We start from the raw sequence: 15,643 nt of genomic DNA on the forward strand, positions 1-15,643 counted from the left end.
CACATTGTGGCATTGATGTGGGAGGTGCATATTCTGTTTAATATTGGGAAGCGGCTTTGGATGGCAACCCATAATGTAAATGAGTGTTTTGGAATTGGAGGCTTGGTCCAGACTAGGTGTGTCCATGGTAAGGTAGGTAAGTGTTAGTTTAGGTGTTTTAAGGTTTGGGAGATTGAGAATTTGGCTGGATTTGATGGACACCATATAACCTTGTCTTGATTGTGTGGATTAGGGTATGGAAGATTAGCTATTGGAAGTAGCTGAGGTATTAGTGTCATGATAGTGATTGGAAATTGCCACTGTGAGTTGACAATGAAAGAAGCAAGCTTGGTTTTACTGTCATGATTTGAGGTAGAGATCTGTTAGGGGGATACAAGTTTATACAAAGGACCAAGGCTGCTCCAATTATCAAACCAGAAATTAGATTTATTCCCATTTCCAATTTCAACTCTGACAAGAGGCTGAATGGTGGTTCTAAGGTTGAAAAGCCTCCTCCAAGTCCAAGAACACTGTCCAGGGATTTTTACTTCCCATATACTTCTGCCTTTCAAAAGGTAGGTGTTGATCCATTTAACCCACAACATGTCTTTAGAGCTAATGATATGCCCAGTGTTTCATGATGGCCACCTCATTCCAGGATAGAAGGTTAGGCAGTCCCAAGCCTCCTGCTCTTTTGGGAAGGCAGCAACTTTCCCAATTTACCTTACCTCATGTCTTCTTAAGTGCTGGACCAGACCAAAGGAAGGACTTGAAGATGTTGTCCATTTCATTGATAATGCTTACTGGAAGGATAAATTTGGAGCTCCAATAGGTTTGTGTAGAGAAAAGCACAGCTCTGATCAGCTGCAAAGGAAAGATCTCTACTAGTCCAGTGTGTTATTCTTGACGTACTCTTGTCAATGAGGGATCTACAATCAGCTGGTCGCAACATGGATGTAACCAGTGGCACACCTAGGTATCTCACTGGTAGAGTAACTTTATCAAAGCCAAACAAAGAACGAATGTTAGCTTCTATCTGAGGGCTAATGCCAAAGGTGAATACCTGGCTCTTGTTGTGGTTGATTTGGAGTCCAGAGAGAGAAGAAAATGTGTCAATGGCTTCCTTGAGAATCATTAATGATGGAAGACTTGCACATGAGAAAAGCATAAGGTCATCAGCAAAGATTAAATGTGTCAATTTCAGCTTCTTGCATCTCTAATGGTGCTTAAATGGACTTCCCAATGTGAATTTATTGATGATTGAAGAGAAAACCTGCATGATAATGACAAACGGAAAGAGGGATATGGGGTCCCCTTGTCTCAAACCTTTGATGCTTCTAAAGTATCCACTGAATTCACCATTGATGGTTAGAGTGAATGATAGAGTTGTAACACAGGTTTTGATCCAAGCAATGAAGGGTGGTGTGTAACCTAAGAGTTTGAGGGTGTCAAAGAGGAAGTCCTATGAAATCGAGTCAAAAGCTTTCCTTATATCAATTTTGAGGGCACATCTAAGTGATGAGTTTTTGCTGTGGTAACCATTAAGAAGCTCCTGTGCTAATAGGATGTTGTCATCTATTTGTCTACCCTGAATAAATGCAAACTGTGCATGGTCAATGATAAGTGGTAGGGTAGGTTTAAGTTTATTGGCAATTAGCTTGGATATGCACTTGTAGATGGTGGATACACATGAGATAAGTCTAAAATCAGTGACTGAAGTGGGATTCTAGACTTTGGAAACCAAGGAAATGTAGGTGGAATTGACTTCTTTAAGCAATTTTCCTAAAGTGAAGAAGTCTTTGATTGCAGTTGTAACATCATTGCCAATGATTGGTCAAGCTTTCTTAAAGAATAAAGCATTATATCCATCAGGCCCAAGGCCATCATACAGTGGTAGATTTCTTCATTTGATGGAATACAACAAAGGGAATGGTAGAATGATGTGGGGAGTGTGTTGTGAATGAATGGTGAAAGTGAATCAATACCTGGATATGGGTGAGGATTCATGCCAAGCAAGGACTGAAAGAGAGTGACAAATTCCTTCTTGATTGCAGGTTCTGTGTCTAGCAGCACTCCATTGGATGTTGTGATGGAGGAAATTTTATTCTTATTGAACCTTGAAGCTATGGATTTGTAGAAAAGAGAGGTGTTTGAGTCATCTTCTTTAAGCCACATAATCTTAGACTTCTGTCTACAGGTTTGTTCCTCTACTGTTGCAAGGCTTGTAAAGGCTGAGAGCAGTTCTTTCTCTTTGGCCCAAAGTAATGGATCACTAGGAGCTCCATCAAGTTCAAGTTGGCAATTGGACAAGGCTGTCTTTGCTGAAGCAACATCATGCTGTAATGAATTGAAATTTCTTGAGAATTTCATCCTCAGAGGCTGTTTGAGCTTTTTTAGTTTGGACACAACCTGGAACATAGTGAAGCCCTCAATATGCATACTCCAAATGGAATGGAAATTAAATTGGTAGGAAATCATCTGAGGTACACCAGCAGTTGAAAAATCTGAATGGAACCTTCCTATGTGGTTATGGATTTCCAAGGCTTATGATTAATGAACTGTGGTCTGAGATTCCTGAAGGTAAAAACTTGCAGTGTGATAGTGGAAAAGATTGATTCCAACTGTCGTTTATCAGAACTCTGTCCAATTTCTTGGAAATGTTTGCTACCCCCATGCTCTTGTTTGACCATGAATGAAGATTCCAGAGAAATTCAAGTCCTCAAGGTTTGAGCTATGAAGGCATCTTCTGAAATCGAGCATTGCAGTAGTGGTTTTCCCTAAGCCCCCAAAATTTTCAAAGGCAGGCCTAATGATGTTGAAGTTGTTGGGATTTATATGCCCAGGCATAGCAAATTCCTATCTGGATTGTAGTGACATATGTTCCTGACATATCTGAAATATTTATGATTTATATAATTGGTGAATTCAATGTATTATGTTTCGATTCACTATGAAATTGATAGTGTCCATGTAATTACAAGAAATATTTATATATATGTATGTGATGACAATCAATGCATGATATATAAATAGTAATTATAAATTGTTCATAGTCGATAATTATGGATGGACTCATAATTAATTAAGACTTGAACTGGATCCGCGTTAGGTTGAGATATATTGCGAGAGCCGTCGTATGCAATTACTCCCTATCACCGTCATGGCATTTGACTCTTAAGTATGAGAAAAGTATAGACTCTTTTATTAATTAATAATTACTTTGATTTGTTCGGCGGATTCTTCGGGATCCTTAGACCGACACTTTGGGTAGTTATGTAATTAATAGTTAGAGGGTTATATTTTCAATATTTGCATCATTGCTACTTGTATTTATTTTGTATTGATTATGGTTGATCACAAAGTAAATTCGAAGGCCTTCGTGTGTTTTTAGACAAAATGATTTATTATATATTTATTTATTTAAATTATTATTTTTGTCAAACAAATGTTTTATTGTGATCGAGCCAGAAATAATCAAAGGTACCAAAATAAATATATTAATTAAGTAGTCGGATTGATGGCTATATTTATCCGATAACTAATTATGCATAGAGGGGTCAAAGTGCAATATTGACTTAGAGGTTATTTATTATTTAATTGGAGTTCAATTAATTTCTTTTAGTGGAGTAGAAATTAATTTATGAATTAATTGAATTGGGTCCATGGACCGGGCCAATTATTAATTCATTGTAGCTAATAAAATAATAGGCCCAATGGATTCTCACTCATAGCCTAACTTGATATTGGAATCATATTAGATTTGAGACATATGAATTAGAGATGGAGAAGGATTTGTTGTTTCCTTTTCTTTATTTTTATGTTGCCTATAAATATACATGGTCTATGTATATTTTAGGGGGTGATTTTTATGAGAAGGAAAAAGGAATAAATTTTCTCTCTCTAGAAAATTAGGGTTTATGGTCTCATCTAATAGAGGCTCCCACAAGCCTAGTTTTCCAAGGTAATTCATGGAGGCTTATGAGTGATTCCTAAAGGCAAAATAATTACCAAGAAGATGGAGATCCAAGGAGAAGGCATCTTGCTAAGGGATCTACAATAAGTGAGAACATTCACTTTAGAGGAAAGTTTTAAAGGTTTACTCAGACCTTTGATGTAAGTATTCAATCCATTAATTGAATGATACATCATATTTTTATTTTTGCATAAAACTTGTCTCTATGTGATGAATCAAGATCTATGAATCAAAATCCCTCGAAAAGTTTTTAAAGCTTGCACGTTTCCTAACAGTGGTATCAGAGCACATGGTTTGATTCATTACTAAAGAACATGTGTTTATAAAAATCATATTCATGGATCCAAATTATATATACATATATAAAATTATTGATATATGTTGATGTATGATTTATTATGTTGATATATATTAATACATGTTGATGTATGTATAATTGTGAATGGATGATGATGTGTGTTTGGGCCATGGATGAAGCTTATAGGTATATAGAATGTAATTTTATTTTTGGATGAATGTAATTAAGGCTTTGTTTTAGCCGTTTGAAAATTCAATGATGTAATTTAATTTTTTCCATTGTATTTCAAATTGTAAGTATTTATTAAAGCCATGTAATATTCATCAAAGGATGCTATGAAGCTTCAAGAGGGTCCGAAAGGGTTAAATTATGCTTCAGTAATTTTCTGGAATTTTTTCGAATTTTTCGGGAATTTTTTGAGGCTAAATTTAATTTTCTGGGATTTTTCCGGATATTTTGGAATTTTTTCGGTGTTTTTCCGGTGGCCGGAGCTTCGCCGACGGCGAGAAGGGGCGTCGGAGGTGGCCAGGATCAGGTGTGGCGTCAAGATGGTGAGCCTGGCGCGTGTTCCACACACGCCAGGAGAGTGCACATGCTGGCGCGTGCATTGCACGCGCCAGCCAAGGTAGCTTGACCTCCACGCGCGTGAAGGCGCGTGGAGGCGCGTGGGAGCGCGTGAGTGTGCATTCCACGCGCCCCAGGCGCGTGCCGGCGCGTGGGAGCGTGTGGGAGCACGTGCAGCTTGCCCTAGGCGCGTGCCAGCGCGTGTGGGGTCCTCCGGGCTCGTTTCAAGCGATGTTTTGCTTCTCCTGACGCGTACAAGCTTCCTATGGGTGTTTACAGACAGTTGAAGGATGCCCGTACAGCAAGAATAGTTTTTAAATGTTAAAAGCTGAATCCATTGGCCATTTATATTGCTTCTGTCTATTATTTGATGCATGGAATAATTTAATAGTTGTTATAATTGTTCATGCATTAGATCCATGATTTTTAATTAAATGGCTTGATTTATATTAATTAAATTATGAAGATAAATTGGATTAGATTGCTAATTAATTTGAGGGCATTTATTGGGAAACAGAAAAATTATTTTTAAAGTGTGCCTCAAATTAAATATTAGTGAATCATTTAAGTCCAAATATTTTTTAAATTTAATTGGATTAAAATCAAGACGTTTTGCATACATTATATTATGTAAATGAATAAATTCAAAACCCTAATTATGAATGATTAAAAATTGAGTGGGAGCGGGGATTTTTATACATTACCCCATGGCCTTCGTTATTAAAATCATTGTAATTAGATCTTCAAAAATAAGGCTCCACGCATGATTTGAAGAGTCTTAATATTACAAGAATGGTTGTCTCATGAAAATAATAATATTAAATGTTCATTGTACTTAGATCTTTAAAAATAAGGCCCTACGCATGATTTAAAGAGTCTAGATTATAATGAAAAGATATTTAATATTTTATTTTTCATTAGAGCATTAATAACGTTATACACTCAATCTAAAATCAATAGTGTTAGCTCCCCAACGGAGTGATCTACACTAGGTGATTTTAGAAAGGCTAAACATAATCGGGAATCATTTCATATAGATAGACAAGGCATTGTCTTAAGAAATATGGAGATGATGGGATTTGCCCGCTAATAGCAATAATGAACTTCGCCAACCGAATAAGTTATTGGTGTATTGGTTATCCGATTTTTCATGCAGTGGTTAAGGAACCCACATACTATTTTAATGGAAGTGCTCACCTAATAGTAAATGAATCTCAACAATAGTAATAATGAACTCCTCCAACAGGATAAGTTATTGACATATTGATTGGTTGATTTATTATGCTACAAAGTTGAGGGATCCGCATTAATTAAAAGGGATTGTTCACCAATAATGATAATGATCTCTTGTTCGATTGAGATTTATTATATTATGTGGTTAACAAACTCATTTTAATTTTAAATATGCATGATAGTATTAATAATTCACCTTGTATATCGTATGAATGCATTTATATTCAGATTAATTATGTCTACTCCAGTTTATCTGCTTGCTTACATATTTTATAATATTGGACCTTATTTATAATGACTGGAAAATGAACTTAGATATTTTATTCACAACGTAAGGGTACAAAATGTGTTTATTACTCCTATACCTATCTCTTTTACTTTGAGATACCAAATTTGACATTAATGCTTTTAATAAATTAGATAAGGCAAATGATATGACTTGGTGCAATATTCTAGAGTTAGCTCGAATATACTCCAAAGCTAACATTTGTATTATTTTATTTTCTTCAAGTATCATATTAAATGTCAATGAGATATTTTGGTGAGATTAGATAGAGCATATGCCTAAGTATTGTGTCAAATTTAAATACCATCAAGATAGCCTCATGAACTCCAGTTTGAAATCAAATTTTGGAAAATGATTGTTTATTATTTAAAAATTAGCTGGAGATCAATAAGGCTGACTTGGGTGGTAAGTTTCAAGTTGACATGATTATTGCCTTGTTACCAAACTCATTCGACTCTGTTAGAGTGAACTAAATAAGGAATCAGTTTGAGTTCACACTCGCTGATATTCTTATAGAATTGGTAACAGATGAAGGGATAATCAAGAGTATGGGCGTTCCTATCAATCTAACCTAGTCTATACCATCTTCTTCTAGGCCCAAGTGGACGGGCAAAGCAAAGAAGAAGGATGATAATAGGACTAGACTAGCACAAAACATGGGTATTCAAAAAGGTTAAAGGGAATAAGGCAGTGTATGTTGAGGGCGAAGAAAACTGTTTCTTTTGTCGCTAACTAAAACACTAAAGGACGAACTGTTTAAGCAATGACGTGGCATAGGAAAATATATATTTAATCATTGAGCCATGTTATGTGGTTGTGTCTATTAATTCCTGATGGATAGATTCTGGAGCCACTAAACATGTTTGCAATTTATTGTAAGGATTTCAGGATTCCAGAAGCCTCGATGATATGGAATATATTTGTACTTAACCTGATGTCAAGGTTGTAGCTAAGTCAGTGGGAGTATTACATCTGAAGATAGAGAGTATGAGGATATTAGTATTAGAGAACTATTTTTATGCACAGAAGTTAGACGCTATCTTATTCTTGTTTCACTTGTGGTTTATAAAAACTGTGTTGTTATTTTGTAAAACTGGTTTTATAAAATTGAATAGATATGCGATTACTTCTGGTGTATTGAAAGATGGTTAATATACTAGAATCACAAACTCTTAAGATTTACAGGATGTAGAAACTAATGTTGCATCTTCTAGATTAAATGTTAAGAGAAAATTTGTTATTCCTGACTCATTGTATTTTTAATGTCTATTTTTGGGTTGTTATCAATCAAAATAAGATTCAAAGATTGGTCAAAGAAGGTTAATTACCTAGTGAGGCAGGGGAGCCTAAACCAAACTTGTGAATCCTGTTTTGAAGGATAGATAACTCTTAGGGCTTAATCAGCCAGATGAAATAGACATAAAGGACAATTGGAGTCGGTACACACTGACACGTGTGGTCTTATGAACATCCAAGCAAGATTACTCACGTTTTGGATAAGTTTATCTGATGCAACACAAGTCTTAAACTCTTGGTATTTTCTGAGAAGGTTAAGACTGATGTGGAACACATATTAGGTAAACTTGTCAAGACACTTCGATCTGATCGAGGATATGAGTATTTCTTGGGATAGTGCAAAGACTATATGGTCAATGAGGGTATTATGTACCAGTTTTCCGCAATTGACGCTAAATGTATTTAGGTGTCAAATAGGAATAACAGAATTCCACTTAACATGGGTAGATCTATGATCAGCTATGCTACATTATCTCTTTCATTTAAGAGTTTAGCGTTAATGACATCGATGCGCATTATGAACTGCATTCCATCTTAGTCTGTCTCAAGGATACCGTTGAGCTGTGTTTTTTTACTAAATATTAGTTTAAATCATATGCACATATGGGGTAGTCTTGCACATGTGCGCTTGATATGGACAAGTAAGTTGGAAGCAGATCATAGGCATGCTAGATTTGATAGCTACTCTAAATGTCACTAGGATGGATTATTTTATGATCTCAAAGATAAAAGTTAATTGTTTTCACTCACTGTTTATCTATAGGAGAATCATATTATGAATCACATACCTAGTAGCATAATGTTAGAGAATTTGGTATGAGTACCAGATGTACCACATGTGAACACACTTATTATAGAGATTGAGAATAATATATGAATTCCCTATTGATGCGTTAGCATCATCTACTACACAGATTCTTGCATCGGTACATTGATGTAGTGGGAGGATTATCATCCAATTCGACAGAATCATGTTTTTAGGTGAGACCATTATGGACATCCCTGTTAAACATGAGTTGGACCCAGTAAGCTACACGGAAGCGTGAACCGATGTGGATACAGATCGTTTTGGTGAGTTACTATGAAATCAGAGTTGGAATCGATGTATTCTAATAAATTCTGGGATCTTGTAGAACTTTCTAGTAGGGTGATTCCTATGGAAGGCAAGTTAATCTACAAAAAGATACCAGAAGATTTCTTAGTGAATAAATCATGAGTGTGCAAGGGAATGTCATTATTTTTCTAATTCTATATATATTGATGACATCCTAATCATTTAGAATGATGTGGAAGTTGTGTCATCAATAAAAAGGTAGTTGTTCAATTACTTTTAAATGAAGGATTTTTAAGATGTAAGCTATATTCCTAGGATCAAGCTTTTGCAAGATCAGGTTAAAAGGAAAATAGGCTTATCTTAATAATCCTACATTGATAAAGTTTTGACCAGGTTTGGTATGCATAACTCAAAGAATGAGTTCTTGCTTTATTGATATGAATGGCTCTCTCTAGTAAGTAGTTTTTCAAGACTATCAAAGGAGATTGAGCAAATGAAACTGGAACAATATGTTTCGGCATATGAGAGTCTCATATATGCCATGGTCTATACCAAACAGGACATCCGCTACATAGTAGGGATAGTCAGTAGAGATCAGTCCAATACTGGACTTGACGACTGGTCTATTGTGAAAAATATCATTAAGTACCTAAGAAGAACCAATGATATCATATTCATTTATGGATGTGATGATATGGTCCTAGTCAGGTATGCTAGTTCTGATTTTCAATCAGAAGTAGATACTATGAGGTTCATGACTCAGTGTAAGTTCACTTAATGGAAGGGAGATCAGTTGGTAGATTGTTAAGCAGATTTCAATTGCTGACTCAAACCTGTGTGGAATATATTACAGCCTTAAAGGCGGCAAAGGAAGCCTATTAGTTTGATCTCACTGATTTAGAGGTTGTGGAGTATACTAGCCTGCCTATTGAGCTATGTTGTGACAATAGTGCAGAAGTAGTCCAAACCAATGACCCAAGGTTCCATAGAGGAACAAGATACACTGAGAGGAAGTATCATGTTCTACATGATATTGTCCGGCAAAAAAATGCACATGTAGTTAGAACATTGCATTGGAACACAACTTTGTTGATCCATTATCAAAGGTGTCATTGATCAATAATTTTGATCATCATCTGGATAACATTGGAGTTAGGTGCAATTTGAATTGGCTATGAGGGCAAGTGGGAGCTGTTGGGATTTATATGCCCTGGCATAGCAAATTCCTATCTGGATTGTAGTGACATATGTTCCTGACATATCTGAAATATTTATGATTTATATAATTGGTGAATTCAATGTATTATGTTTCGATTCACTATGAAATTGATAGTGTCCATGTAATTACAAGAAATATTTATATATATGTATGTGATGACAATCAATGCATGATATATAAATAGTAATTATAAATTGTTCATAGTCGATAATTATGGATGGACTCATAATTAATTAAGACTTGAACTGGATCCGCGTTAGGTTGAGATATATTGCGAGAGCCGTCGTATGCAATTACTCCTTATCACCGTCATGGCATTTGACTCTTAAGCATGAGAAAAGTATAGACTCTTTTATTAATTAATAATTACTTTGATTTGTTCGGCGGATTCTTCGGGATCCTTAGACCGACACTTTGGGTAGTTATGTAATTAATAGTTAGAGGGTTATATTTTTAATATTTGCATCATTGCTACTTGTATTTATTTTGTATTGATTATGGTTGATCACAAAGTAAATTCGAAGGCCTTCGTGTGTTTTTAGACAAAATGATTTATTATATATTTATTTATTTAAATTATTATTTTTGTCAAACAAATGTTTTATTGTGATCGAGCCAGAAATAATCAAAGGTACCAAAATAAATATATTAATTAAGTAGTCGGATTGATGGCTATATTTATCCGATAACTAATTATGCATAGAGGGGTCAAAGTGCAATATTGACTTAGAGGTTATTTATTATTTAATTGGAGTTCAATTAATTTCTTTTAGTGGAGTAGAAATTAATTTATGAATTAATTGAATTGGGTCCATGGACCGGGCCAATTATTAATTCATTGTAGCTAATAAAATAATAGGCCCAATGGATTCTCACTCATAGCCCAACTTGATATTGGAATCATATTAGATTTGAGACATATGAATTAGAGATGGAGAAGGATTTGTTGTTTCCTTTTCTTTATTTTTATGTTGCCTATAAATATACATGGTCTATGTATATTTTAGGGGGTGATTTTTATGAGAAGGAAAAAGGAATAAATTTTCTCTCTCTAGAAAATTAGGGTTTATGGTCTCATCTAATAGAGGCTCCCACAAGCCTAGTTTTCCAAGGTAATTCATGGAGGCTTATGAGTGATTCCTAAAGGCAAAATAATTACCAAGAAGATGGAGATCCAAGGAGAAGGCATCTTGCTAAGGGATCTACAATAAGTGAGAACATTCACTTTAGAGGAAAGTTTTAAAGGTTTACTCAGACCTTTGATGTAAGTATTCAATCCATTAATTGAATGATACATCATATTTTTATTTTTGCATAAAACTTGTCTCTATGTGATGAATCAATATCTATGAATCAAAATCCCTCGAAAAGTTTTTAAAGCTTGCACGTTTCCTAACAGAAGTCACCTCCAAGAATCCAAGGATAATATGAGAAGGTTTTGGAGTGCTGAATTATATCTTCCCAGAGGCTCACTCTCTCTGCAGCTTCATTTGCAGCATAAATGAAAGAAATGTAAAAGCTTGTTCTGCAACTTTGAATGGTCACATGGCAGTGCATTGCTTATCTTGAGCATTGAAGCACTTGTAGATCAACTGAGTTAGATTCCAGAGGACCCAAATTCTTCCCAATGGTGAGTGGCTATAATTGTGAGCTAGATCCCAGTACCTAGCAATGAATTTGTGGGTTTTAGAGACATTATGTGACTGTATTTTGGTCTCAATGATAGATGCAATATCTATCTTGTTATCCTTAAGAAGATGATTTACTTCTTTCTGTTTCAAGGGGAGATTTAAGCCCCTTATATTCCAAATAGCTATTAATACCATTTTATGGAATTGAAGAAACTGCCAGTTGGGAGGAGATTCCCTTTCTTGTGAAGTGTTTGCTTCCTAGGTTGTCTTTTCAAGGTATTCTTCACTTTCTTGGTCTTGTGTTTGCTCAAGTCTGCAGGGAGGCTGGTGATGGACTCAGTTTCTGAGATGCTTGCGCAAGCAATAAACACCCTCAACTTTTTATTTATAAAATCAATTGTAAAGTATAAAATGCACATACGTGGTGAGTTTGTCAAAACAATCCGCTAATGTGGTGAGTTTGTCAAAACAATCCGCTAATATGTCACAAGTGCTGCATGTGACTTCTCTAAATGGGGTTATGTATGATCTAATTATATGACATGACAGACACATTTGAGTGGTGAAAATAATGGTTCTCTTTATGCTTAAGGAAAGAAATATATGATTAGAGATTTACCATTTTTGTCAGCTAATAGCCGTTGGGCTTGAATATAAATTTCTTACTAAAATGCAGACTTTCACAAATATGTGGAGTTTCAAAAAGACCGCTGTTATGTAAAATTAAAGAATACGTACGTTTAACAACTTACAATATATATATATATATATATAAAACGATATATCATCATGCAAGTCGATGGTTATGACCCAATCAAAGCCTGGAAACTGACATAGATACATAGTACTTGGATCTTCAAACTTAGAATGAGAGACATCACTCCATCCTACCCGGTCAAGCGCTTCCAAGACCTGGCCTATATATATATATATATATATACCAGTCAAAGTCAATAAGAACTCTTCTATATATAGAAACAGAATTGAAACTTCATTTACACCAGTCAACAAATCAGATCCAACGAACCAAGAAATTAAACCATGTTCACAACACACCATCAATACCTTTATTTATATGTATGTTTATATTTTATTGATATTTCTTTTGTTCAATTGCACTTAACTTGAATTTTAAATAAAAGAAACCATATAAATGCTTTCGCAACCCAGTTAATTGTTAAGAGTAATTTTAGGGTTTTTTTTATTACTATTATTTTTTTTGCAGGACAGGGTTGCTTTTCATTGTTCTAGGGACATCATATTATTGTCCTGAAAAAAAAATAATAATAATTAAAAAAAACCCTAAAATTACTCTTAACAATTAAGTGTTAATAGAACTTTAATTTTAAAAACAACTAATTATTTTATTTTAAATAAATAAATAACAAGTAGATGCAAAGTATAAAAAAATGAAGTGCTAATATTATTTTTCTATAAAAACCAAAAGACTTATGTAAAAGACCTTAATATAAAAGAGGGAAAAAGAAACTTGTTAGACGCAAAGTATAAAAAAATGAAGTGCTAATATTATTTTTCTATAAAAACCAAAAGACTTATGTAAAAGACCTTAATATAAAAGAGGGAAAAAGAAACTTGTTAGAAATGCATAAGAAGTAAATGAACCAGTCAATCTGGTATATGTATCATGTACGAGTACTAATTATATATTGCTGTACGCATTAGAAGGGTCCAACGAGCAATGTAGTCAATAGTCAATATGGGGTTCGCACATGTATTAATTAAGTTTTCAAAAATGGAATTTCATAAATTAATGTTTTTTATTTATTTATAAATATTTCAAAAATTATTTTAAAAAAAAAACGGAGCGGCCAGGGTTTTACCCAAACAAAGGGACCCATGCAAAGGGACCCTGCACGGATTGGATAAAGTTGTTCGTTGACGTGACCTCTAAGCCTGTTTGGCTAGTACTTTTGCTTCGTGTTTTTGTTTTTGCTAGTGTAATGTAGCGAAGCAAAAACACGAAGTATGTTTGGTAATATTTGCTGTATTTTTTAATAGTATCGAAGCGCCTCCAAAATTGAGGTCAAAATCGGAAGCATCAAAATGATATTTTTGTTTGTTTCTGCACTGTAACAAAGCACTGTTCAAAAAAAAAAAAAAAAAATCTTTCTTAACTAACCATTCAAATTTTCAAACTTGCAATATTTTTTACCAAACATACTTTCATATTTTTGCTTCTAAAAATCTTATAACAAATTTACGTTACCAAACAAGTTTCTAAATAGTGTTGAACACATTATAAAAGTATAAATATTATTTATACTTCGGATTAAAGTAAAAGTACAAAATAACTGTGGTTACCAAACGGTATATATTGTTAACCCGGCCACTTGAGTTTTTCATATGCATGAGAAGCTTAATTAATCTAAAGTCGAGCTTTCAAATGTTAGTTTAAAATTTAAATTAACTACCATTGCCTTGTCTAATGGAAGAATTTGAAACACATGCATCAGTAGTTTTACTCTTGAAAGACAGACAACGTCACAAATACTATACATTTGTGCGTGCATATATATATATATATTGCACACTCGGTACGTTTTCATCACATAACTACGGTCAATTATATCTGTCTAGCTCCTGGAATCTAGAATTTTGCAATTTCATGGAAATTTCGGTATCACAAGCTGACATTGTTGGTCTAGTATGCATATAAAAGGACCCTTGCTCCTCAAAACATTTCATACTTGATCATATCATACTCTCTATCTCTATCTCTCTCTCTCTCTCTCTCGTTACATATATCTCTCTCTAGTAATTTTAGTTTCACACTAAATCTCTCTCTCTCACTCATTTAATTAAGATCATGAAGATTGAAGTAGAGAAAAGATATGCTTTGCTACTAGCAGCAAATGATTCTGAGTATGTGAAGGAAGTGTATGGTGGATATTTCAATGTTTTTGTTGCCGCTTTCGGGGAAGAAGGAGAGAGGTGGGACTTGTTTAGGGTTGTTGAAGGAGAGTTCCCGGACATGAAGGAGCTCCAAAACTATGATGGCTTTGTGGTCAGTGGTAGCCCTTTCGACGCCTATGGCAATGACCCTTGGGTTCTCAAGCTTTGCTTTCTTTTGCAAACCCTAGACTCCATGCATAAGAAAGTCCTTGGTATTTGCTTTGGACACCAGGTAATTAAAATTCACTACTTTTCACATTGTATATATAATTCATATTATGTTTACAAATATATATTTGATCATTGAAAAAGAAACTAATCCATGGTTGTATATATAGGTTTTGTGCAGATCATTGGGTGGAAAAGTTGGGAAGGCAAACAGTGGTTGGGATATTGGACTAAGAAAAGTGAAAATTGTGAAAGATTTCTCCCCATGCAGTTTCCTAGAAGGGTCGGACGAAATCCCAGCAGCCCTTTCAATCATTGAATGCCATCAAGATGAGGTATGGGAGGTTCCGGTGGGTGCTGAAGTGATTGCATATTCAGATAAAACGGGCGTGGAGATGTACACCATTGGAAACCACATTCTAGGAATCCAAGGTCATCCAGAATACACCAAAGACATTCTTGACAATCTCATCGACCGCCTTCTCAAGAGTGACTCTATAGAGGTACTAAGTTGTTCCGTGTGTTTCTCACTCCATTCATTAATTTTTCGTAATACTTCATTTCCATTTCTCTTAAACTCATTTTGGTTACTTGATTATTACTTGCAGAAAGGTCTTGCTGAAGATGCCAAGGCGAAATTGCAGATAGCCGAACCAGATAGGAAGTGTTGGGGAAAGATTTGCAGAGGCTTCCTCAAGGGCAGATGGAATTAATTAACTAGCTAGCAAGCTAATTAATTTTGTTTTTGTTTTGATATATTTATTCGTTTTATATAACCACCTTGGTTATATAGTATTTACCGAAAAAATAACTTGGTTGTATAGTAAACCAAGTCCCATACAATGTATACTCTTTGATCTGATAATGAAGAAATAAATATTGAAAATAACATTGCTTCTCCATGTGTACGTGTCCCTTAGATTTGTCTTAAAAGTTATAAGTCGGAGAACCATTTGTGAAATCCCAGCAACGTGCTCGGATAATATGCCAAAACATGGTGTGTGTGTATATATATATGAAAGGGAGGGC

At 34.7% G+C, this 15,643-nt stretch overlaps 1 protein-coding gene across 1 annotated transcript; it reads left to right on the plus strand.

Annotated features, from left to right (window-relative positions):
• Positions 1-14,255: 14,255 nt before the first annotated feature.
• LOC132278782 (gamma-glutamyl peptidase 5-like) lies at positions 14,256-15,634 on the plus strand. The gene is made up of 3 exons (XM_059780669.1): positions 14,256-14,678; positions 14,785-15,117; positions 15,223-15,634. Exons 1-3 carry the CDS (start codon positions 14,361-14,363, stop codon positions 15,325-15,327), a joined length of 756 nt encoding a protein of 251 aa, XP_059636652.1. The 5' UTR covers positions 14,256-14,360; the 3' UTR covers positions 15,328-15,634.
• The last annotated feature ends 9 nt before the right edge of the window (positions 15,635-15,643 follow it).

This window comes from Cornus florida, unplaced genomic scaffold (genome assembly GCF_030987335.1).
Source record: "Cornus florida cultivar Cherokee Brave unplaced genomic scaffold, ASM3098733v1 CherokeeBrave_3.0.0_Hap2_Chr10, whole genome shotgun sequence".
Taxonomy (NCBI): Eukaryota; Viridiplantae; Streptophyta; class Magnoliopsida; order Cornales; family Cornaceae; genus Cornus; species Cornus florida.